The following is a 26,825-nucleotide window of genomic DNA, read 5'->3' as shown; positions in this document are numbered from 1 at the left end:
TGGCTGAGCCTTACATAAAATATCTGGAGGGTCACTCCACATTATAAGGAGGAGATAGGTAATACATACATAACCTTTGCATCAGGAGGTTTAAAGGGAAGACATCGTCTCCAATACTAAGAAATCACATTGTAGCAGAGGAAAAGAAAAAAAATAATTATGGTGGAACAGTTCCATGAGGGAGGAAAGTGACTCTCTGCCCCCAGGGATACTGGGTGTTAGATTTTAGAATAGAGGAATTAGACCATGTTGTGATTTGGTTTCTGGATTTTTTGCAGTGAAAACTAAAAGCATAAAATAACTTTTGAAAACAGATTTAGTTTAAATATGTGCATTGCTGGGTGTTTCAAGAAAGGATTTGAAGAATTCAAAGAACTTAATGAAAAATAATAACAGCCAAAGAGAACAATTTGCAGTAAGTGGAACAAATAGAAAATAATGAAAGCAAACTGATTCAGTCTAATCTACTAAAACGAAACTCTTAGCTGAGTACATGATAATGGAAATAATTAAAATTACTGATTGGATGGGGGACAAGAAAATAGCAATAAAGAATATTGAGCTAAAGTATGGGAGAAACAGATGTTTTTGCAAATATTGTGCATGGTAGGCTTAGTGAGAGTACAAAAAAGGCTGCATATTTGAATATAAATAAAATATTTCTCATAAACAATGTTTCCAGCTTCTTTTTCCCATGGCTTTTGCTGTCCTTTAGTCAATTTAGTGAGAAATTTATCCTTGGGCATACTTTTTGCCTTCTCTGTCACAATGCATCAATTATACTTCACACCATACAGTGACATTGCCTTGCAACATTGTTTTATGCTCTATTCTGTAATTATTTATGAAAAAAAATCCTATAAAAGCTATTTTAGAGAAAAAACTTCAACACATTCAACCATGTATTCTCATCCATGGTGAATTTTAATGTCCTATATTAGTCCCTGCTAAAGAGAATTTTAGGTTATAGAATTCAAATGTCTTTTCCCTCCACTCTGCACAGATTCAATCATTGTATCTTCAAAGTCCATGGTGTGTGTCAGCTCATGCCCAAGAAGCCAGCAGTGACAGAGAATTGAGATGTGCTGCCTTTTTGCATTCTTTATCATCCTTGCCTGGGAGAAAGAATATTCTTTACTGCAGTCCAGTAGCTGTGAAAACACACTTATGTATTCAGTAAGCATCTATCTAACATTATTTATGAAAAAATAACTCAAAGAATGTTTACGAGAGGACAGTGTCCATCTGGAAGACTAGGGATCAGAAAACTTGGGCTATGTAAGTGATTCTGTCACCTCCTGTTCTACTCATACCTTCTCTTTCTGGGCTGGGTTCCTGACAGCTGAATGAGTAGGGGGAAAATAACTATGAAGATATATGTTTTGACAGATCGTTATTGCCATCAGTATATGATTTAGTTAGGAACACTGCAAACCAACTCTTTTGTCAGCTGGATCATATTTTAACCCAGCAAGCTGACTTTACCATCCATCTCTTATTCTTACAGTGTTTGGAGGAAAAACTATTTATGCTTTTCTAAAGCGCAATCAAATAAGGTGCTCATAAAAATACTACCTAAAAAGGCCCAGGCTTACTCTGAGGAAAACACAGGTAAATTAATTTATCAGGTAGATCATAGTTTTCTAAGAAGAGCATTTACATGGAAGTTGTTAGGAGAAAAACTTACCTATTCCAATTTAGAAATTCCATCCTCTGTAATCTAAAAAGCTCCCGGGATGCACCTTTCTCTCCAGAGAAGACATGAGCTTATCTGGGATGTGATCTTAACGGGTACCTAATTTGGTGACACATAGATCTCTAACATTAATAAATATTAGCAAGGAACCATGGAGATGACAGATGAAATGGGGCATCCACTATGTAAGGAGACACTTGAAATCTTCAGCCTGGAGAACAAATGGCTCAAGGGGATCTCACCAATGTGTAAAAATACCTGATGGGAGGGAGTAAAGGAGATGTAGTCAGAATCTTCTTCACTGTGCCCACAGGACAAATCAAGTAAAATACTGTAAATTCATTTCAAATATAAGAGAAAATATTTTTTTTTTCCTGTGCAGATGATCAAAAGTAGGAACAGGTCAAACAGAGAAGGTTAAGAGTCTATCTGTGCAGATATTTAAAATCCACCTGACTGTGCCCAGAATACCATGCTCTCACTGACCCTGCTTTAGGCAGGTATTTGCAGTAGATGATCTCCAGAGGGGCATCCTGCCCACCTCAGCTGTTCTGTGACCAAGGGGCCAGAGCTTACCATGCATTTTTAAAAACCTTACAGAAATTTCTTAGGTGACAAAAAAAAATCAAAACAAAAAACAAACAAACAAACAAAAAAAAACCCCAAAATAAAACAAAAAAAAATTATTGCAGCTCTGATGTTTGATGATCTTTACCCTTATCAGGTTCTCAACTTCATAATGAGTTATAAAGACAGCACATTAATATCCTTTTCTAAGAGATAATACCATCTACTAAAAGAACAGGCTTATCAAATACTATTTGGAGATAGCAGCTGTGTTCAGTGAAAAGACACACAAAATCTGGATGAAGTCAATGAATTTTGCTGATGATACATAAATAGATGTATTTTCCCTTTTAATATTAGGCCAGGAAAAAAAAGTCCACATTAATTCATTCTTTCTTTGTCAGAGAACTCATGAGCTGTCTTGAGGGAATCACTCAGAGATCTGCTCTGATCTGCCAAGAGACACAGGATAGAAAGTTTCTTCTTCATTCCCAAAAGGCAAAAAAGGATGAGTGAGAGAGAGACTGAAAGACAAGGTGTCAAAATCCCGCAAAATTTGCTATCACAAGAACAGGAGGTAACTGAACAGTCTGAAACCTGACACCCTAGTGTGTCAGCTTGGATGGGATGTGTTACAGACTCAGTTTGCAGAAAGCTGTGCGTTCTGTTAAATTAAAACATTGCAACAGTAGCAGCAAGGCTAATTTGTTACATTTACATAAGGCAACCAAAGAGTAATGGTGTTGGGAAAATGATATTAGTCCAGAGTATTGGTAAAGCAGTGGTTGTTTGGAGTAGTCCCCATGCTCTGTGCAAGAACATACAGATTCCCTGGCAAAAGCAGCCATAAGATCCCTTTGGGAGCTTGACCTGGAGCAGCACCTATTTGCATCAGATGGAGTCAAGATCTGAAAATAGAGCAGTTTGTTTCACTCTAGATTTGCAAAATAATCTAAGGTCCCCAGGTGAACCTGCTGTACCTGCATAAACTGAGCATTAATGTGAGAATATTCTGAAATGAAGTGTTGAAGTTTGACCCTGACTGTCTCCTTTGTACTCTGCCATAAGTGCCAAGAGAATGAAGAGCTATTTTAACAGGACAGCTGGAGATTTCTTTGAGGTAGGCAGTGCTGTGCCACCCACAGTCATTGGGAACATGGCAGGGTGGGCCCAAAAGAAAGGTTCTGGCCAGGTGCAGAGTGAGCTGTGCTGGTAGAGTGCAGCAGACTCAGAAGGATCTCTCCCATTCAGCAGACTTTAAAAGAGTTCTTAACTTCCCTATGTATTTTAGGGATCACCTTCACTCGAAGCAAAGTTCTCAGGGAAAGTCAGCATGAAGCCCACCTTTTATCTTTTTTGACCATGCTCTTAATACATTAAGGAGAGAACTTTGTCATCCATTCACACAAGCTTCCTGTGCAGGTGCTGTGCAAGATAAATGATGACAATACTAATTTTTTTGTTAGAAATCCTAGAGTACCCCAGGTATTTGAAGAGGTCTTTTACATAATTTGATGACATGTTCAGATGACGTAATATTTTTGCCTTATTTTATAAAGGTAAAACAGAACAAATCCTTCATGACTGTGTTGTAACACAATGTGCTTGCCACCTTAGCCACAAAAAATTCTGCAAACAGCTAGTGGTACAACTCTCCTCCTCCAAACTTTTTTGTCTCTGCTAAACTTTAAGACAGTAGCCCAGCTCTTTCTTTTTCAGCAAATGAATTCCATAAGTCTATTGGGTAAAGCAGTTCAACCAGAGTGATGCAATATGCAGGATGTTTGCAGGCATAGGTTTAATACGACTACATTGTTCCATATTTATAAATGTGTCACTTTTTACTGGCACAGCTTCACACATTTTTTATGAGGGCTGCTCTTTTCTTGGCAAAGCAACATATTCATTACACCACCATCAAGACTTCAATGAATAGAACCATCTTTGCATGACTCAGAGGTCTTACTTAGAGGTAGGGCAGATAGAAGAGATAAAGCAAGGAAAAACATTCCTGAAATACATGAAACCAACTGGGAATGACAGGGGTTTAGGAGGGAATGGGGAATGTATGTATTCTGTGGTGCATTATCTTATTTTGGAAAGAGTCAGAATTCTCTTGTGAGTTTGTCTCTGATCCCTTCAAACTATTTTGATGCATACTTGTATGCTTAAAATTATTTCTCCTCCCTTTTATTGTGCTGTCATGTTAATGGATTCATGTGTCGCTTTTTATTTTCATTACAATTTCTGTAAGGAACATGAAAAACTCAAATGCATTAGTAACTTGTAAACTACCACAATGTACTTTGTCCTGACCTTGTCATTATTGTATAACTTAATTGGCCAACTACTCCACTTTTCTTTTTCATAGCCTTATTATAGTAGAAAATGAAAAGAGACTTGTCATTGACCAGTCAATCAAAAATACACACCATTCATAGATGAAAATAACAACCTCTCAATTAATTTAATAGAATTAACACTAATTATGATAAAAGTCTCCTGAGATAGAGATTGAGATCAGGACTAATGAGCAGACATTTAGCCATTCCTCCAACAAAGCCTGTAATAAAATTAAGAACAGGAACAGTTTAATTCAATCACAGAATTGCAGTTCCAAAATTTCTACCTCAGACTAGCAGATATTTAAGAGACATCCACTTTTCTCTGTATAAAGAGTCAGAGTACATCTCATTTTGCCTGTTCTGTTGGCTGAAGTGTAGATCTGGCTGTAATTTCAAAAAATGTCTTTCCCAAGATACTTGATGACATTTTCACATTTTGGACCACCTTTCTGATGGGAAGCATAATCATTTCACTATTATGCTGTTATTTCTTGCAATAGCTTTAGTTTTTCTCACACAGTTTCTGTCTTCAGATGGAGTAATTTTAAACTTGATAAGGAAAGGGAACTCTTATATTTTTTCAACCGGTGCCCATAGGGTTTGCAACAAGATACTCTGTGCTCTGTCACAACAGGAACAATAATTTAAAAGAAATAAAATAAGCAATAGACATGACAGAAACTGGTGCTCCAGAACTGGCCATAAATCAGTGAGGTCTGGGGAGAAGGAAGCCACTGGGGGAGGCTGCTTTATTATTACTAAGGGAAAATCAGACACTAGTCATTTAGTACCTGATTTAAGGTAACACAGGCTTCAAAATGAAAAACTGTTCAAGACAGAAGCTTTTCATTTCTATGAAAACAAGCATTGTTATCACTGAATCAGTGGTTATCATAAGAAGTGTAGCCAGCTATAGTTATGAATATTTGTTGGTCCAATATCCTGGGCAAATACTTAAGATGATATATTCTGGTTCACTGTATAAAAATTGTGTCTCTAATTTAACACTAATAAAAATTGATTAAGCATTTCTTTAATTTAGTAATTTTTTTTCCCTCTTTCTCTCCTGCCTTGTAAAAAACCCCATCCAGAGACCTTTCCCAAGGTATTCACCTGCACTTCACCTTTTTCTCTCTGCTCTTCAGAGGCTACCTCTGCAAAAACCCACCAGCAAGAAAGAGAAAAGGGATGAAGTTTTGAAAGAAGTCATCTGATCAGGCTGATTACGTGATGGACACCAGATTAGCGGGCCCAGGATAGGGAAACCCTGATCAGGTAGAAATTACCTTTTTTTCCCCTTCTTTGTTATTTCAGGTCAAAGAGTAACAATTCAAAATGAGAGCATGGCCTTTGGTAAATAAGCACCTAAACCTTTCTGTCATATCTTACAGTAGTTCAGGATTATTAGCTTGCACATTATTCTCTTTCTCTCTTGAACAAATCAATTTACTTCTTGACAAATAAGCACGTAATGCAAAATGCCAATTTACAGATTGGTATCATTTCAAGAGAGAGCATGGTTTTATTGGCAGAGGACCATATTTTTCCTACTTTGCAGATCTCTGGGCAGAAAGCTTTGTTTATAGGGGATATGTGACCTGGTACATCTGGTACACTGTAAAGAAAATACAGATATGGTCAAGGAGGACTAAAAATGTAAGTATTTAGATTGTCATGCACCTACCACAAACAAAACTTTCTGATTCTTCACAGATCTGTCAGAATTTGGAATTAATTTGTTATAATTGATGAAAAAAAAGTTTAAAAAATTACATAGAAAGGGTTTAAGATAGGAAGATAGGTTTAATATCTTGGAATGCAAAGTTCTCCAGTGGTCTATATCTAAAAGTTGAAATAATTATTCAATTTTCATAGTATTGCTGAGGTCACAAACAAAAGTTAAAATCTCATTGATTAAAGTTATTAAGGTTCCATTGCAATAATCTAACAGTAATTTAATAGGAAGATAGGGGGAAATCTGCCTTTAATATAGGTGTTCCGTAGCAGTTTTGAAGATTGTAATCAAAGTCTGGGAAGAAGAGGATTAAGTTAAGTTGTCTCAAGTGTTGTCTCATCTGTTGTATTGGTATTGTATGGTTCTAATATAGAAAATTCAGTCTCCGTTTAAATTATTCATGCTCTTTTTTCATTAGACAATTTAAAAAATTGGTAAAATTTTTATGAATGCCAGAGCCCCACAGTAACTTTGACTCTGTGTTCCATGGTAACAAACTTTTCCTCATAATTTCTTTTCTCAATAAAAGAAAATTTTTAAATGTACATCTTTCAGGAGTGATGTAACAAATATAAATATGCATAGCTCTGTTCCAGGTTGGACACTCTGTCTGTCACTCAAATCACTGTCTTGCCACAAGATACCCTGATACAATCAGAAGGGAAACTAGATATAGTTAGATGGGTTTACAGGATGATGTCTGCATGAGTGACAGATGTTTGTGTTCTAGCAACATTATTGCTTCTAATGGCTTTCACTTTTGTGTTCAAGGTGTTGCAAATTTACCTCCATACCTGCAAAAAAGAAAAAAAAAAGAAAAGAAAAAGAAAGAACAGAAGAATATTACGAATTCATTCCCTCTCTCCCCCGACATAAAAGCATTTTTTTCAATAGAAAGTAATTTGGGCAGCTGGTGAACTGTGGAGCTCACCAATCTATGAGATCTCAAACACACACAAGCTGTGTCTTCATGGTTCAAGGAAGAACTGACATTATGCCTGGAAGGATTATCAATCACCAGCTGCACAATATCATCTGTTGTAAATTGGGAGCCTGATTAATAACAGGGATTCGTGCATGGTCCTTGAAAATTGTGATCTTTATTGACTAAACTGGACTGGTGACTTTCTTTTTTCATGTTGTTTGCACTCAATTTGTGCTGCTTTCTGTTACTGCTAGTGTATATTACTATTTCTGTTGTGATTGTTTTCCACATTATATAAAGTCAACAGTGAAGTGTTGGGTGAAGCAGGTAAATTTTTTATCAGTTGTGTATGAGACTCCTTGCCCTACTTTTATTTCCTTTCTCATTCATCAATGATTGTAGTGAACCTTTGTTTTCTACCCTTTTCATTGTGAGAATATCTAGAAAATAAGGGGAATACCTAACCCCTTTGGTTAAAACAGCCTTTGAACCTGTTCAGCTTTTCAGAATTCCATATTTTCCCTTAAATATTAAATCAGTATTTTGGAGGCAGTTTGTTTTTGAAAAAGAACCATTTCAGGAAGTTTGATTTTCTGTTAGCACACCCACATTAACTACTTTAAACCTGACTGATTACACTGAACTTTGTGTATTTTTCAAGTGATAAAGTCAACCTATTGCTGAAAAAAGGGGCTTTGATTTTCTGTCCTTCAGTCACCCATTACATTTTAGGAGCTCTATGAAAAGGAATAGGTTCAACTTAAACTGTTTTGAGGTTTTGGTTTTTTCAACTCAGTAAATTCTGTTTTTAGTTTATTCATCCTATTTCCTTAGTCTAGTCTGAGGAGTGCACCACCAAATTTTTCTCTTGAATGGCAAGGATGAACTAGATTCCCAGCCAGTGTCTTTCACAGAACTGGCAGAGCTGATCCTTTTCTCCTGAGGCAGAACATTCAAATTGTGTAACTGCCAAGGAAGACACATGCTCTGCAGAACTCCAGTAATTATTGACAACTGTAGGTCAATTCCATGGGTAACTTTACTCTGAATATCAGCTTCAGAATAGACCAATTGTAGAAGCTTAATTTCTTAAGGTGCTTCCTATCTTAAAAAATGGATGTAAGTTGGGACTTTTACCTGACACCATAGTCACTACCACACTTTTTTAAAAATTAGTAAATGCATCAGCAAAACCTTGCAGTGCAAAAAAACCCGAAATCCCAATTCTCAAGCAAAAAAGCCCCAAACTCAACCTTAGCATGATAGGAAATAAAGTAATGTTGACACAGTCAGTACATTTTTGCAACCAGACCTTATGAAGGACAATCAGCACAAGCCCCTTGAGAGCTTTTACAACTCATGACCTTGAGACACGATGTGTACCCCCAGAAATAAAGCAGATCATGGAGCAGAAGCCAAAAGCCATGCCAGTTTTTGCTGGAAGTTTAACAATGAGCATCCATGAATGGCTTTGATGAAAATAAAATTGATTTAGCATAGATCACCTTTGTTACATTAAATTGCTATATAGTTTTTACTTGTAACAACTGAAAGTCTCAAACCTCATTACAATTATTAGCAAAGGAGATCTTCCTTTTTCTTTCCTTTTTAAAGATCCAAGGTTAGCATTATGAATTAACCGTGATTGTAAGTTCTATTCTTTATCAAAAGAGAAAAAAAACCCCACCTAAAAATGTTCGATTTCCCTATTGCCATCCTCCTCTAACCTAATCACAACAAACTCATCACAGCAAAGTTTTAGAAACATGTTATTGCACTAAAACACTTGTCAGGTTTCAGATGATGATTTATAAGTGTTAAACCTCTACTAAATCCTTAGTTAGAAGACAAATATTGATGCTCCCCTAATTAAAGTGGAAAGAATTTCACAAGAAGGTTGTTGCAAATGTGCCCATGGTGTGCGCCACATTACATAACCAAATCCCATAACTGTGAAATTCTGTTAAGGGACCTCATCTTGCTGGGGACTCAGCTGTGGGCAGACTCTCCCAGTATCTCAAGATTCTATGTGAAGCAGTGAAATAAAGAGAATGGAGTTACAAATGCTGAGTGTCTCACTAATATGTGTAATTTACTGGGAGGATGGAGAGGAATCCCAGGAAAACTCCAGCATCTCTCAAAAGGTGCAGCAGAGAAATTTGCTCTTTCAAAAATTCAGCTCCTTTCTCAGGATACTGAAGGGAGAATGTCTGCCTTGAAAGAACAATTTCTTCAGCAGTGAGAAACCTTTTTCACTGGTTAAATGGAATGAAATGCAGACCAGGACACTTTAGGAGGAGGAATTTTCTTCAGAGTGAAATTACTAAAGATACATTCTCAAGAGTAGCTCTTAAGAAGAGGTGAGACCCAGAAGCACAAATGCTAAGAAGCCTCAATAAGGGAGCAGGGACATTTCCAAAAGAATATAATTTGCTGGAAACTATTCTCAGATGTGCAGTATTTTGAGCAAAGAGCTAAACTTCATGATGAACCCTGTAGCATCAGTGATTTGGAATATGATTAGTGTCCCATTGAAGTCAGCAGGAGATTTCTTCTGCATTCAACTGGCTTTCCATTGCACCCTTGTGGGATGGAAAATTCAGAGTATAATTTGTAGCCTAAGGTATTCAGTCAGGGGAGAAAAAACACTGCATGCAACAAATCAACCCACAACCAGGCCAGCTGCCACAGACAAAAAAATAAAAGATACAGCCAGAGTGACAGCAGGCGGAATATCAGCCATCTCTGGACAGACGAGCAGGTGGCAACATCCAGGCAGAGCCACTGCCAACAGCTGCCCAAGGAGCACCAGCCAACAGCCCAGACCTCCAGGAGCAGAGCAGCAGAGGTGTGGGTACATGAACACACTGATGCACTTCAGTGCAAGCAGCCACACATCAGCCAGTGTGACAAATCAAGGGAGCCAGGGACTCTTCTGGACAGATACAGGTTGAGGATGAGTGGATCGCTCCTGCTTCAAGCAGCAGCCCAGGTAGGACATTCAAGGCCCATTTTAAGTCCATTAGCAGAGTGTCTGAACAAAGCCACCCCTTCCACCCCTTTCTGAAGTGTTAGTGGTTAGGCTGGCACTGCACAGAAGTCTCCATCCCTGCATTGGCACTCGGGGCTCACTTTTAACTCAGGGCAGCTGTTTATATCTGCTGCTCAAAGGAAAACAGAGACCCTGTTGCGAGCTGGAAAAGGATATCTGGAGGCTGCAGGGTGCCTCGACTGGACAGGCTGCTGCAGGAGCTTAGCACAGCTTTCTCACTCACTGGTATATTCAGGGATGTCTCTCCCTTCCTGTCATTCCTTCAGGAAGCCGTGACCTCCCTGCTGAGCTCTCATCTCCTACCAGTCCCACACCATCACCACCTGATGGCATCAGTACTGGATTTAGGGAAGAATGTACAGGAGCTGTATTTGTTGCACTGAAAGAAATTCACTGCTACTTAGACAATAACAGGAGAATTAAGAAATACTTGTGGGCCCATTTACATCTGGCCACAAACTTCACTTACAGTGACAAGCTTAAATAGGACTGAAGCAACACCACACCTGAGCATTCAGAGCTTTTCTGCAGCACACACAGGCAGCTTTCATTTCCATTGTTGTTTGTGCCATGTGGGGAGATATTATTGCCCACATTTCTGTGCAGGTCTAATTTATTTAAGACCTGGAGTAGGAAATAGTCAGTTTGGCAATTCTAATCTGCAGCTCCCCACAGTCCATAGGATTCACTTTTTTCTAACTGGCTGCTGTTGCCCTCCTGCTGCTCTGTCCACCTGCTTTGAATTTATTTCCAAAATGCATCACTACTGTAGGATCTTCTCCCTGAAGGTGAACAAGTTAATAGGTTTGCTCTACTTGATGTACTCATAGATTCCTTCTGCACTGGGATTTTACTACTGATTATGCATTTTTTCATCCTCTATTTCTAAACTGAAGATAAAAATCCCCTAGGCAAAGGAAGATACCTTAATGCAAGTTACTTTAATCCAAACCCTGAAATGGGCACATATGAACATGAGTCATGTGCTATTACTAGTTAATGTTGTAGTTCTTGTTTCTTTTCAAAACAAGAAGCAATGGAAAAATATACAAACTAGTGTTTTGAAGTAGATCCAAAAGTAGACTAACAATTAGAACTCATGAAGTTATTTCCCCTGCTCCCCTTCTGGAGGAGACCTGTAAATGTAACATAATGATAACCTTCCTACAAAATATTTAAACCATGAAAGAGAATAATACTCCTACTACAGAATTCTACTCAATGGTTTAAGTAATTTGTAGACAGAATTACATTTTTATTAAACCTTACACACAAATTTCTATACAACCTTATTGGTTTCAGTCTTGTTAAATTGTATGCCACTCTTCAATATGAGACTGTAAGAGCTCCAACTGTGCAAATATTCTTTCACATATTACAGAAGCAAATTTGTTGCTACCTTCTCTTTTTTTCCTTCTCACCTAAATTATTATATAGCATTTTGCAAACACTTTTGGATTTGCTGAGAAAACAATTCCGTACTGTGTCAAAATGACCATCTTTCCTTGTAACATTTCTGTGTGTACACAGATGATGGAGGGAAAGTTTCTTATTTTCAAATGCAGTTGAATGAGCTCTTACTGAAAAATTAAGAATTTCTGGAGAGAATTTGGCAGAACAGATGTATGCTTTCCCCAAATGAGAAACATGCATCTGTTTCCTAGAAATCTAAACAACAACAGCAAAGCAGTCACACAAACAAGTTGTGTGGGTTTTTATTTTTTTTTCCTACAGATGGTTCTTATTTTATACAAAGAAATAAGGGGGGGGGGAAAGCCACAGTGGAAGTTTCTAAATGAAGCAATGAAGTGCATTCTTATCAATGAAATTTAAATGGTCTCCAGGATGAAATTTTGTTTCATACAAATCTGCCCAATTGTACCTGAAAACCATACAAAAGCCTTCCTTATTAAAATGCTGCCTTTCAGCCTCCCTGCTTCCATTTAGTCACAGTCTGATCTCCCTATCAATTCATTTTTTCCATTTCTGTTACCTGTAGATCATTTCGTCTTGCTGCTACAATGTGGATTTACAGTTTGCAGTCAGGAACTGATATGATCCAGTGCAAACCCTTTTGATTAGATATTCTTTCTCCATGCTCAAAGCTGACAGGAGGGATATGCTTTTTAATGTCATGAACACCATTTCCCCCCATCCCCATAATAATGTTTTACAGCCAGTAAAGAGTGAATTGATAGAAGAGCTACCCAGACTATCAAAAATACCCCATCCAGAATGGAAAAATAGCTTATTGTTATTAAGAAAAAGGAATAATTTCCTAATCCTTAAATTTTTCAATTGTCCATTTGAGAGATGGGTCTCTAATTAAATTTTACTTTGGTCACTGTAATGAAAACAATATAATCTAGAACTCCAGCCTCAGTCAGCCTGTGTGGACAGCAGTGATAAGGCTGGATAATTGCAGGGTTAATAACTGGCCTTTTACTGTGTCTGAAAGCAATGTAACAATATATAGACTTTGTGAGTAACTTTAAAACATAGCCACATTGTACAATATTGCTACCCTGATCACTTCCCCCCCGCTTTTTTTTTTAATGCATGGGAACAATTGGACTACAAAGGTGTGATTGTTCCTAGGTCATATTCTTCTCTAGGGTTTCCAAAAAGCAAGCAATGCTTCTCAGGCAGCTCCAGTAGCTCTGTGACAAAGTAGAACAACTTTCAATAACCTCTGTTATTCCTCTTCATTTACAGTGCAGGCCACAGGGTAACTATTTAATGTGGTAGCCAGTTCCCTGAACCTCTTGTACATTTGCTAAAACATGAACATGTTCCTAACACTTTGAATTTCTTGAATGAGTGCAGGATTTCAAAGTTTAAGAAAAAATAACAATCCAGGGACTAATGCTCTACAGAATAATCTGGCTCTGTAGACAGAGCCTCTGCACAGTAGCATTCTTCCTATGTGGCCAGGACACTGCGCCCTCAATTAGAAAAAGGTACCTTTTACAGACTCATTCCCCTTTATGGCTACATGGTGATCTGAGAAAGTGGTAGGAAGTGGGAGCCAGGCAACCAGCATGCTCTGTTAGGCTGCTTTGGATCTTAATTAATGTGCAGAACAGCGTGTAGGCCTGGACAGTTTATCCATGTTGTCTGGATACAGCATGAATGTAAGTGAAACTTGAACCTAATCTAATAGGTACGTAAGTTGCACGAAAAGAGCTGACAAAAATCCCTATGTAAAACAATCTTTTGTTAAATGGGCAGCTTGTGGAAGGGGTTGCAAAATTGCCCAGGCTGCTCTGGAATCTCCTTGCACCGCCATGGGGTCTTGGGAAGTTCGGCAGAACATCCTGCCCCTGGCTGCAGCCCTGCTCCCTACCCCACCTTCTCTTAGTCACCATTCCCACATAAGATTTGTTTCCATAACTTCTGCAGAAAACATTTCTTTCCTCCCCACCTTCCTCAGGAAATCATATCTGTTTTCTCTCTCCTGCACGACATTTTCAGTGGCTATGTCACATAAATTGCCCAGCACAAAAAAAAAGTCATCATAATATATACTCCAAGGCATCTTCCTACCAATCCACTCAGAATTCCTCTGAATGAGTCAGTCTTAGGATCTGGCTTAACCACCCTGAATAAAAAAACCCAAACAAGAAAAAGACCAACAGGAACTACCTCAGTAGTATTATTTTGGTTGAACAGACTCAGTTTGCATCCATGTTGCAAATTCATTAATCCTCAGGAATTCTAAAAAGCATGTTCTGTAGAATTATAAATACGCTTAAAAATCACTGTGACATTTGTTGAACTCATTCACCCTTCCACATCACCATGAACCTCCTTCTCATCTCCCTGTGCAGCCATTCCCTGCATTAGGAGACTTTATATATCCTTCTCACAGAATTTTAAGGTCAGCCAGAGAAGTCAACACCATTGCTTTTCATTTAACCTTTGAGCTATATTTTTACTCTTATTTCTCTGTATGAGTACATATTCCCAACACGAATACACGCCTAACTCTGACCAGATCCGGAAACTCTGTATCCCACTCAGTATCTTGAGTTTAACTGACTACAAATATTTACATCTCTTTAGGACATGATTTCTTTGACATTTCTGATTGGCAATTGAATATTTCAGATATATTGGCCAACATAAAAACCTCTGTGCCTTTACATATTATACAATTTTAGATGTGGAGAAGCATAGCCTTTTCTTTCATATACATTAGGTTGGTGCATTCACTGTAGTTTAGATTGAGTTCAAACAGACTGATTTCTTTGAAGGTGGATATTTGCTAAATCCTGAACAGAATTAATTTCAGCATTCAGGGACACAAGCTGACTACTAGTATTATGACTCTTCAATGTGTCTTTTTGTACTTTTTAAATAAAAGCAAAGCTATTAGATACAAAGCTCTGAAAGACATTACATGAGGAATGAATGGTTTAAGACAATGTTTAAAATAGTTTTTCTACTTTACAAGTTTTGTATTTTCATGGGGGGAAAAAGCACATCTGAATTTTAGTAAAACAGTCTCTCCTTCATAACAAAGAAAATCAAAACTGCCAACTTTGTTTCATTGCACATTCTAAGGCATCACAGCTCTTCTGAATGAAAATAGAGAGATACTGGAAGATTATTGAAATGTCATCCAGTAAGTTGAGAGTGAAACATTTTAATTGTTGAGCATATAACTGGTTGGGAAGTGTAAGAGAGAGAAGTGTTTTTGTGTGCAAGCCCACACACACAAGTCACAGAGGGAAAGAGGAGTCTTTTCTGTTCTCAAGTAACACAAAATCCAAAGGCTTTAGTGAGAGATATTGCTTGGAAAACACTGCTTAGTCTGAAGTCTCCTGGAAAAATATAGTGATATATCTCTTCTAGAGTTTGTATATCTGCATCACTTAGAACTGTGCAGCTGGTAATGCTTATTATCCTACCTTGGGAAAAACAGCAAGGGAGCCTTTTGTTGGAGAATGGAAAGGGTTGCTCTGTGAGAACACTGAAAGTTTAACTAATTTCTACTGATAATTTCTGTCCTGACATCATACACTGTTGTTCCATCCCACATCCATCTGCAGTGAAATAGGACTAGAAAAAAGAATTGGAAAAGACATGAGAGCCAAAAAGAGCCAAGACCTGAAACTGCTGCCTAGTCATGGAAAGTTTTGCCATGCTTATTAGTCTTTAAACCCTTAAGCAGTTTTTTTAATTTATCCCCTTTAAATACTCCCAAGTCAGTCCAGCTGCACGGCAGCAAGGTTGTGTGCTAGCAGAAAAAAACTCGTCCAAAATTCTTTTATAATCCAAACACAAAGTCACACATGCTGCAGCACACTGCATTTTTGTGGTTTCATTTTTTAAACCTGAAGCTCAGAAATACTGTATATGACCTGCATTGATTAGAAAAAGTACTGCAGCATCTCAGCTTCGCTAGGCAGCGAGAGGAGCATCTTTTCTCTGCTCCTGCAAGAGTGACATGATAGCTTGCTTATGTTTCCTACCTTAGTGATCCAGCTGTGAGATTCATAAAGAAACCATTGAACCCTTTGCCTCTTTCTTTAGGAGTGTCACAATGTGCAGCTTCCTTTGTGTTGCCCATATGCCAGCAGTCTTTTTCAAAGCCACTCTTGCTCTTCTGCTGATCATTGCAACAGACAGGAAGGTGATTTCAGGAGAGCTGCTCTGATTCCCACTGCTTTCAGTGAGAGACATAAGATCTTCTCTCTCCTCTCTGAAAGAAGTACTTGGCAGAAGCAGCAGACAAGTTCTTAATCTGTGCTTCTTGGAACTGGTACTAGTACAGAACACATTCTCCCAATTAAGGACTGACAGAGTGAAACAGTCTAACATTTTGCTGCGAAGGTATTTGGTAAAAAAGGATATTAGATGGGGAAATATTAAACAGTGAGTATAATATCTCCAGCAAGTCTATCAGAATTGCATCATTTGCCTTTAGCTGGTGCAGGATTTTTGATTTGCTCTGTGTTCAGCATCATACACAATAAAGGACATGAGTGCTCTAGAGCCTTTTTTTTCCCCCATAACTACTATTCATAGTGGGAGTTATGCATATGCTCTTGACAAGACTTGAAACTTAGAACAGTTTCACTTGTTACCATTATTTTCACAAGTTATTTCATGGACACTAGCTAATATTCCAGCTACTTAAGCAATCCAGGTCCATCCTGCTGCAAGGAAGTCTGTCTCCAAGTTACCAGATGAACTGAACACCCTTGTTCTTCCCGTTCAGCATCATTACCAAGTGACACTGAATACTGTTCCCAAGTGCTCCTGTATCATTGTGTCTCTCAGCCATCATGCACAGGAGAACCTGCAGTAGTTAAGTCCTTTTGTACCCAAAGGGGAAGGAATAGGATTTCAGGATACATTAATACCTCCACTGGGGAAATGTGTTACATACTTGGACTCACTCAGCCTCATCCCAAAGGAGGAGCCCTTAACAAGCATCAGTCAGTGGTGCTAAGTAGGAAAACAAAGTAAAAGGGACTACAACTGCTACACTGGAGTCAGATGGATCTGAGTACAGCAGTCACAGGTGACACATGTGACAATGACTGCAGAAAAGTTCACTCCAGACAAGGGCTACGTGCTCATATCTGCATGGCCCTTTTGACTGCAATAGCATGTACCTGGCAGGAAGCATCACAAAAGAAATAAACACCAGAGGGAAGAAGAAAAGCACAGTCACAAACATCCCGGATATTGTGAGGTTAGTATGAATTTACAGGGCAGGACAGCAAGTGAGAAGACTGTGACCACCGTGTGTGACAAAGGCGTCTGTGAGAAGGGGCGGGGCAGAGGGCAGTGGTGCCTCTCTAAGTTGTGTCACCACTTTAGGGGAAGTATGTAGGAAGGGGAAAACCTGTGCCAAAAGGACAAGTAGCACTGTCTGTCCTGTGACCAACTAACAGCTCAGAAGCCAAAGCTCCTCACGCTGTACCTCCCTTCTTGGAGCTGCATGAGGCTACAGCCCAGTTCAAAGAAACGAGTGCATTGTACAAGTGAGTTTTGAAATGTAGAGGACCCAGAGAGAATTAATAATAAATAAAGTACACCTCAGAGGAAAAACTTTGAGTTTCTCCTCCAAGTTACATGCAGCTGTCTGAAGTCAGTAGGAGTAGCCTGTTTATAGCTGTGAGCAGAAAGCAGCCCTGTGTGCCCAGGCATTATCAGTCTTTTATTCAAGAACACAATATCTGCTTGATAATGCATACACTGTTTTGTTGTTCGTTGTCAGTGCACCTCCCAAAACAAGTTGTCCCCCTGTGGTTTTATAATCATGGGAATATTCTTGATGGCCCTGTTAGACGGGTTTTATTCTGGCTCCAGACATCTTTGGAAAATAACCTATTGAATCGCATCGGAAACCAGGGCAGAGTTGACTTCCTGGTGGACTCCAAACAATCCAAAGGCTCTCCTTGGAAAGCACAGCCTGTGCTTTGCTGTTTGTGCAATGCCACACTGCCCTGCAGCTGGGGTAATCAGTTCCATCTCAGCAGCTCCACCCCCAGCGAAACAGGAGAGAAAATAATGATCTATTGTTCTAGGGGTTTATGGAGGAACTTTTTTTTTTTTTTAAATTTATTTTGGCCACTTCTTTTAAGAGACAGCAGTGAGCTGCTTGCTGAAATGCTTCCTTATTTCTGTGTTTACCTCTTGTTAGCTAGAATGCCAAATCACTGCTGTGATTACCTGGCAAGTAAATGTAGAAAAAAAATCTGTTTTTTACTACTCTGAGGTGTGTCCTTGATGTTGCTTACAAAACAAATAAAAGCAAACACAAAGCAAAAACAAAAAAAACCCAACAAAATCTCTCCTTTTTCTACTATCAGAAGAAGAAAAAAACATTTTCAACTGTAAGGCAGTGCCAAATGGTTCAGCAGATTTCGGAGACTTCGAGACACTGACAGACTGCATCTCCTGCTGTTTACCAGAGGGATTTAGGAGTTTCTGTCTCTTAAAATAACCATATTTTTCTCTTCCTGAGGGTCAAAACTTGCCACTTCTACACCGTTTTCAGTAGGTTTTTTTCACTGTGCCATGCTCTACCATGTCAAGAGACTCTGAAAAGGCTCTTGAGATTCGTCTGTCTTAGGGTAAATGGGAAGGATTGGTTGGATTCCTGCAAACATTGCCACCTGAAACAGTAAAATGCAGGGAGAAAACACTTTGTGTGGATTATTTCACTGCATAAAAACCCTTCAGCATATTCTAATGGCAATGTATCAAACTGGATTACATGAGTCATATTTACATTATATGATGTGACATTGTGACATCTGACAGAGTACCTAAAAAGTCATTATGCCTCAGGAACTTATAACCCAAAAGGAATTTTAAGGCATATTATTCAGCCATGCCCACCCACACCCTGCTATTATCTGCAACAGCAGGGGACTCGCTAGATGAATCAGATCTTAGAGATTCTTTCCATGTGCACAGGAAACACTGATTAATTGGAACAGTGACAAAAAAGTCTCTTTACCAGGTAAACAGAATTCAGCAGTGGGATTTTACTTAATGAATACTACACAGTTAAGTACTTCGATCCGTGGAGGTGAGAGGTGGAGAAAGAAGCTCATATCCAATTGGTTTTTCATCTGCTGGAAGATGGATATTGTTAGCAGTTTCCTCCTCCAGTAGTCACCACAAATGCCAAATTTTGTGTCATGCGTTATTGCAGCGAGAGACCTCCCCAAATTAAGAGAGAAGCAAGATGGGAGTAGAGATCCTTACTCCGCCTGGTTTCTCCATAAATATTCCATTTCCTCACACTGGACACCTCCCTCCTCCCAGTGCCTCAGTGGTCCCCACTGTGCCACCCCAGTAAGTTCCTCTCTCAGCCCACTGCCTGCATTTGGAGATCCTCGTGGGGCTGGCACCTCTGGCATGCACCCAGCAAAGGCCCCGACTTCTGCGGCAGCCAACGTGCTCTGGGGCTTTGGGGCATAGCTGCACCACAAAGCATACTGGATTGAAATTGTTTGTCTAGCTAAGCCTCAATTTGTGATCTCTACAAATGCCTTTAAGATGACAGAACCTTTCATTTGTACCATCTTTGTTTGAGAAACAGGGAAAGATTGTCAAGGTCACAAAATGCTTCTGGCACCAGCTAGTCCTGCTGAAAGCCAAAGGGGCTTGGGCACAGAAGTCTTGTTTATGCCTTTGAAAAATCTCTTCCATAATCTCATCAACGCTAAAAAACTACAAAACAAACTCTGAATTCAAACACTGGCATCAAAGAAAAAAGAGTTTATAGGATATGTGATGGCAGAAGACTTGATTTGACTGCAGGGGCAGCCAGCAGCTGCAGCTGACTGGCCTGTTTGACCTCATAATAATGTTTAAAACTCAAAAAACACCTAAAACCACCCTAAAACTAAAAAAAAATAAAAAAATCTGACCATAGACTTGAAAAAGAGGGGGGAAAAAAAGGGATGAAATAGACCTGAGGGAAGAAGGCAGCCTCAGAGGACACTGGGATTCAGAGAGAAAATTCCATCATTGGTATTTATTCCATGCTTTAAGGAAACAAGGCCACTTCATGTTGTCCCAGGTGGTGATGCGGGAAGATGATAAAGGTGTCAGAGGCAGACCATTGCCTGAGGGCAGGAAAACAAGCAAGAGGCTCCTTGGCAAATTCACTCTAACCTTTAAGGGTTAAGGGAATATCAAAATATAGAACTTATACAATAAACATCTAAAGGCAGCTGAGGAGAGCAGACATACGACCATTTATGAGGAAGGGGTCTGGTCTTCTACTGAATAAATTTAGAGTAACTTCATTGATATTTCATTCAAATTAAAGAAAGATAACCTTTTCATCAAGGAATTGATGTAATTTTATTTTAAAATCACACCAATAAAAGACTTGAACACAAAACAACCTCATCCTTGTTTTTTTCAGAATGTAAATTTTCATTCTACAAGAGAACAGTGTGTGTGGGTGACTAATAACAATCCAGCCATCTGGACTTCTCTCAGACAAACTCATATTAATTCAAACTACACAGGCAAAAAAATAAAATATATATTGCCTGCCTCAGAGCATTTGGGAAAGTGTTATGGTCTGCAGAACTGTCATGCACTGTCAGCAAGCAGCAAACTTTAGAGCACCTTTAATGTTACACCACAGTGCTGTTGTAGTTGACAATTAAAATAGTTAATGTGCAAGCTGGCCTTTAAGTGCTACACTAATCAAAATAATGGATTGTTTTTGTATGATGACCCCATAGCTGTATCAGTCAGTGATCACTGGACAAAAAAGAATTTTTTAATAGTGCCCAGTTGTGGCACTTGTAATTGTGTGTTTCTGTGGTGGTAATGAGAAAGGATGGGACTTTTACCAGGCTCATTGAGGGCTTGATCATATTGGGATCTAGGCAGATATTACCTGGGCAGATATTATCTGGGTATTGTGACTCCCACAGCATTATATCCAACCTCATGGCCTTCCAAACCCAGAGACAGCATGAGGGATTTGGTCCTTTAGCATTTCCTCATTGCGCCCACAGGCACGCAGTGTTTCCAAAGCCTCTTGCTAGAGATGGGTATTGGCTATTTAGAGAAAGAGATTTCCCCTGTGCCCATGTTTGTGTGGATTTATGGGGCATAAGGAATGGTAGGTCTGAACTTCTTGGCCAGTTGTTCAAGGGCAAGTGGGAATTCGTGCTTTTCTCTCACTTACCTGTGCTCTCTCCCACTTACACTCAGCAGGAAAAATAAATTCAGTGTATTCTCCTTGCCAAGAAAGATTAGTACATCTGAGAGTTAGGGCAGATTGCATTTCAAGTAATTTCCCCTGCCCCCATTCTCCCCCTTGACTCCAGGTTTGTTTTTTTTTTTTTTAAATTATTCAGATTAAAAATGAAATGCAGTTGTTACATTATGATAATATCAAACTCATTAACATTAGTCAGAAAAAATACAGGAGGTAGCCTGCCAAAAGCTAAACCTTCACTTTTGCATTCATTCAAGTAAAGTTCATTGAAACGGGAATTCATCCCTTTACTCTGGATTAGAATTGAACTCCTGGTGTATTCAAAGAGATGTACAAGCCATACTGGCACAGAAGATGCTTGTAGAAAAGTAGTATTCAACATAAATGCTTTATTACAATTTTAGTTCTGTGACATTATACTGAAAATTCCTTGTTCAAGCTCAAGAACACCTAAGCAGGAACTTTGTCATGTTTATCAGTGGGTGGGCAGGTATGCTCCAGCTGACAGTGTCTAGCACTACAGACTATAAACTTGTTAAGAAATATGCTGAAATATCTTATTACCATTTAGTACAGCTGGACTACATGTACAAAATCATAGACTCGTTGCTCATTTCCAATTCCCTTTCCAAGACAAATCCCATGGTTACTCTTGCCTGCATCCTGCATTTTGTCTGAAAATAAGGCTCATCCCATTATAAATCAGAGCAAAGGAGCCTTTTTAGACAAAAATACAATAACCTTCTAAAGTTTTGATTTTTTTTCACAAAAGTTTCTATTTCTAGAGTTCAGGATTAATTTTTGCAGAACTTAAAACAACCAGGCAGGATATGACTCCCAATCCCAGCATCTAATTACAGGGATAAACACTTCCATAAATTATTAATTCTTTCCTACGAACAATTTTTGACCCCATGGATGACAATACCATAATTCTAGTTATTTCATTATATCAGTCTATATCATCACCACATATTATTTCCCTTCCAAAATGTTTATATAAAATTTATAATGTGATGAAAAGATCTTCCCCCTAATTTTTGTATGTAAATGCAAAATCTTGTCCATTTCCTCACAGTATTTGTTCTGTTTAATTGCATTTTAAATGAACTTAAAGTAACTACCTCAAAGACATTAGCATGCTTCTGCCAGGACTCTGCAGATTCTGCTGGCATGTGTTGAGAAGCTGCTGCATCTCAGATGTGAGCTGATCCTCACAGATAGCCTGTCCTGAGGGTGGGGGCAGAGAAGTCCTACAGGAAAGCTTTGGGGAGCTTGCCTCCCCTCCTCTTTTCTGATCTGTTTCCAGCATTAGAAAATGTAAAGCTTGGAGAAAAATGGGCTTTTTCTCCCATCACAGGTTGCTCCTTCAGCCAAAACAACTTCCAACCATACAGAAGACAGAGTCAAACAGAGTTGGTTTGCTAAAGCAACAGCAGGCTCCAAGAGCCAGTAATACTGAGAGCCCTGGCAGCCATTCAGCTGAAATAAATCTCAGAAAGAGAGAGAGTAGAAGAGAACATAAGTTTGAATTGATGTTCAGAGGTGTCATGTTTGCAGCAGTGCTACAAGCCCTCACCTGTATTTGTCCCCCCAATATTTGTCCAGGCTGTCTGTGGTGAGCAGTGAGTGCCAGCATTTCCTGGAGTTTGGCTGCAATGAGGGCACCAAATCCTACATCCTTTGCCTCTTAATGATTGTTAGGAAAATCCTTACATTTTCCATTTGTAAGAGCTTTATGTCATGACATAATTTCAGGAAAATAACTCAATGGTCCTCATTTAGATATTTACAGAGCCTTAAAAGATTTCTAATTTATACACAAATACATAGGGATTATAAACCTCTGGGAAGGAGGACAGTTAAACCAAAAATCACCTTGCCCTGAGCAGATAGGTGTTTTGAGCTTGAAGGTGAATTTATTGGTTAAATAAGACCCCTGAATCTGTCAAAAAACCTAAGTAGTTCTCTGTAGTTTTGTAAAAGAATAAATGTTTGGAGCGCTTTAATAAATGCTGCTAAGACGAAAGCTCCACACTTTAGAAGTTGGTTTTCTATATGAAATGTATCTAGTGCTATTTAAATAAGAGATAAATCTTTTTTAGTAAAAGAGATGAATAAGAAAAGTACTGAGGAGAATAGAAAAGTATCAAGAAGATTTTCCAGTGACTTCTTATTCTGAAAGGGACATTTCAAGTTCTAGCCAAGAAATTAATTTGATCTATAGAACCTTTAAAACTAATTTTAATTCGTCAGAACTTGAAATATATTAAATTATTTAAAGTATTAATATATGTTCGCTTTTAGCAGTGTTTGAGATGGTTATCAGCTCCTCTTCTTCAAACTCTGACCTTTTTTTTTTTTTTAACAGTATAGAAGGTTTCAGGCTGGGTGTAGCAGTCAGCTTAGAGGCAGGGAGATAAAAAGTATATTCTGTAATTCACACCCTATAGGACAGAGTCTGGGTGGCCCAAAAAACGGGCATACAACATATTATCTCCTACAGAGTACCAACCCTTAAAAATTTCATTCAGTTCTTCACAGTTAAAAGGGATAGAAATGTCAAATATCCTTATTTTATGCCAGAGTACCTTCCCCAACACATAATACTGAGAAAAACCAAACTGAGCAAAAACTCCAATCACTTAACACTGACTCCACTAAGTAAAAGCAATGCCAATATTTATCCATTGTGTTATCTGGCAAGAGGGGGATCTTGACTCATGCTGCTCAAAGACAAATATTAATAAAGATCTGAATTTGAGGCTCATGGGAAATTTCTGACTTTTTTCCCGGAATCATGATGAAAAGTTGTTTTCCTTCTTAAAGCATATTTATACTTAAAATGGAAAACAGAAATTAAAAAAATAATGTTTTTGGGTTCTCTTTTTTAAAAAAAAACAAACATCGCATTCCAGCATCAAAATGTTAAGAATCAATTAAGCTAAGCAAAATGGGGCTGTTTCAGTATGAATCTGTGTCACTGAAGTGCTGTGCACATTATTAACACACAAATATTTTTCCATTTTACTTTTTCAGGATGAAACACCAAAAGCCAATATACAAAAAATGGTAGCATTAAAATATTGCAATTTAGCTTATGTAAGGTGTTGTGGTAGCTCAAGCTGACAGCCATGTCAGCTTGATGAAAACCAAATGTTACTGGGTTTTGGTTCCTTTTTTCCCCCCTCAGTTTTGATCTATTGGACTAATTAATTTGAAAGATGTATCAATTTTTCTACTAATAAAAAAAATATTCTGTAGATTCCCATTTTACTCAGAGAAATGCGGTTTCCCTGAATTACAGAGGAAAATAATTTCAACTAAAAAACTTCTGGGTGACTTCTTTACAATCACTGCACTTCAGTCCCTATTCTCTTTTCTGTCTCTATTTGCTTGGCATGCTAGCACAAAGACTGTGTTGTTCAGTCCCGATTCTGCTTGATATGGAGGCAAAACTGTTAGGTGATACCTGGATTAGTTTCACATCCACATACTGGATTTACATTTGAGATGCTGCTTCTCCTGGGACAACTCCTCTATTTCTTTAAACATTTGATGACATTTTGCACCTCTTTCCTAGAGAAGGTTTCTCGCTTGGCTCCCTGTGCAGAGGATGGGCCAGTTCCTGCAGGTGTGCGCAGACCCTGAAGAGTGAGCCTGGGTGTGTGACACTCAGGTTGCTTAGAATACACCAACTTTCATAGCAGAAGAGTTTCCAAGAGGGGTTTGCACTTGGCAGCAGCATCACACGAGGTTTAGACAACCATATGATAAATAAGTGCATCCATTTCAACAACCAAATCCAGCACATCACTCTGATGATATTTTTTCTTATTGTGTTGTTACAGACATCAATATCACACCCTCAACAGAGCCCAGCTGACATGCAAAGGTAAGTGTCAGATTGCTCAGGTTAAATGGACACATTTCATCAGTTTGTTTTCATAATGAAAGCCTCTCTCCTCTGCACAAAGGCAAATTATAGATGACTACCTGCAAAAGTAGTGATAAAGTCAGAGTGGACTGAATGTTAACCACACTCTAAATCTAAGATCCTCAAAATTTGTGACCTAAATCTCAGTTGAAACCTTAGGAAAGTCTCTGATACTGTTTCCAGAGCTGATGGCAGAGTTTCTGATTGCTCAAGAGAGAAGCAAACACAAGGCAGCCAGAAAAAATATTTGCTGAATGAAGGACAGAAATGCTAAGAAAGAAATTGCATTTCCTAGCTCGAGACAAGCTTTGTAAATATAAAAGAGAAAAAGAAAAACTAAAGTAGCTCTATCACTTGCTTCTTTTATTTGCTGTCATGACAGCACCCCTCTTTACTCTTTCAGATCCCTACTTTCTATACTCATGGACTTGCCCTTTCTTGTCCTTCAGACTGAAGCTCTTGACTCCAGAGCTGCCAGGTCACTGTCTATTTACAAATATTTCCCTCTTGACTTTCCTCTAGACTATTTTATTTCAAACACACACTTTTTCATGGGTTTTTTTTTTTCCTTGCTGACACTTCTAAAACACGAATACGTTCAAAAGCATAAGAAAGTTGTAAAAGAAGTGGCTAACAGAAAAACTGCAGGAGATAATCTGGATGGGAACAGCTGAGCTTTTTGCAGGGATTGTAAGACTGTAAATTTTGTCCATACAAAGGATCTGAAATAAGGTTTACAAATATCTTGAAAGTGCACAAATAAGAGAGTCCTTCCCTGACAGATAAAAATTAGTACAGTGGCTAAATGGTATCTTGTTATAAAACATAGCCTTCTATGTCTGAAATGTTTACCTAGAGCTCATTATAGTCAAAGCACAGAAATTAGCAGTTCAACAACTATCTTAAATTTGACCTAACGTACCCTCAAGAGAAGCTAATTTTTATCTTAGGAATACTAATTTAATATTTCTGTTTTTTAAGTGGAGTCTGGTTAGCTGACTCAGAGATATCATTCGAGAACTGAAAATTAGATAACATGATATCTTCTGGAGAGGATTTCTCCAGCCACTGATGTAGCAAAACCAAGGTAGTTTGACAAGGTATTTTGAAAAGGAGAGGAGGGACTACCAGGACCTTGCAGAGAGCACTCAAAATACCTGCAACACAATAAACACAGGAGAGAGATATGCAGTGGGAGAGAAAAGATAAAGGTGTTGGAATGGCAAATTCATGCTGACTTCTGCTTAGTATTCTATTAAGTATATGGTTTTGACTATCAGATTTTAAAATAGAATTTGGCTTCCTCTGTCCACAGGTCAGTACACGTGGAGGAATAGCATACCATGAGCAATGTGGAGGTGAAGATTAATGGTCAGACTGGTGTGAAAACGATAAGGTCTGAAATTATTTCTCTTCTCATGATCTTTTCACTAGATGTAGGAGGTAAGCTGACAGAAATGTCTGCCCCACAGATCATTTGGAATACCTATCCAAGCACACAGGCTGCAAGACAGGAGACACAGCAGGAACCTTCCTGGGGCTGCAAACAGATATTTCTGTTGCAAGACATTATTGCAAGAGTACATCCAAAAGAAACTGAACTAAAATCTACAGGATAACCCAGTTTAAATGATCTGAAACATCAATAAATTCCTAGTAGCATACTACACATGTACTGGGTATTAATATGACAGTGGTTTTTTTAAGTCACAGTGGTTTCTCTCATCAGGAAGATTTATTTCTCTCAGTTTATTATAACTATTGTCAAAACAACACTTTACAAGAAACACAAATCGTCACTTTATATGGCAAAGGTCTTTTAATGTTGGTTTTTCATTTTTTTTTTTTTTA

General features: G+C 38.5%; 1 protein-coding gene and 1 long non-coding RNA gene across 4 annotated transcripts in view; one reads left to right on the top strand and one right to left on the bottom strand.

Moving 5' to 3' along the window:
* The window catches only part of ADGRL4 (adhesion G protein-coupled receptor L4), a 127,313-nt gene extending 111,226 nt beyond the window's left edge, over positions 1 to 16,087 (bottom strand). Inside the window, exon 1 of one of the 2 annotated variants that reach the window (XM_064428525.1) lies at positions 15,798 to 16,087. Coding sequence is in view for 1 of the 2 variants with exons in the window: in XM_064428522.1 (XP_064284592.1) it covers positions 15,847 to 15,895 (49 nt within the window). In the remaining variant the exon portion in view is untranslated. The remainder of the gene's footprint in view (positions 1 to 15,797) is intronic. The other variant, XM_064428522.1, reaches the window with a different exon arrangement.
* Positions 1 to 24,937, top strand: part of LOC135305164 (uncharacterized) — a 35,505-nt gene extending 10,568 nt beyond the window's left edge. Inside the window, exons 3-4 of one of the 2 annotated variants that reach the window (XR_010366441.1) lie at positions 5,754 to 5,883; positions 24,889 to 24,937. This is a non-coding gene — a long non-coding RNA (uncharacterized LOC135305164). Of the gene's footprint in view, positions 1 to 5,753; positions 5,884 to 7,114; positions 7,624 to 24,888 lie in introns of those variants that run through there. The other variant, XR_010366440.1, reaches the window with a different exon arrangement.
* The last annotated feature ends 1,888 nt before the right edge of the window (positions 24,938 to 26,825 follow it).

Source organism: Passer domesticus, chromosome 7 (genome assembly GCF_036417665.1).
Source record: "Passer domesticus isolate bPasDom1 chromosome 7, bPasDom1.hap1, whole genome shotgun sequence".
Taxonomy (NCBI): domain Eukaryota; kingdom Metazoa; phylum Chordata; class Aves; order Passeriformes; family Passeridae; genus Passer; species Passer domesticus.
The sequence above is the reverse complement of the archived record's forward strand: the minus strand, read 5'-3'. Positions and strand labels throughout refer to the sequence as shown.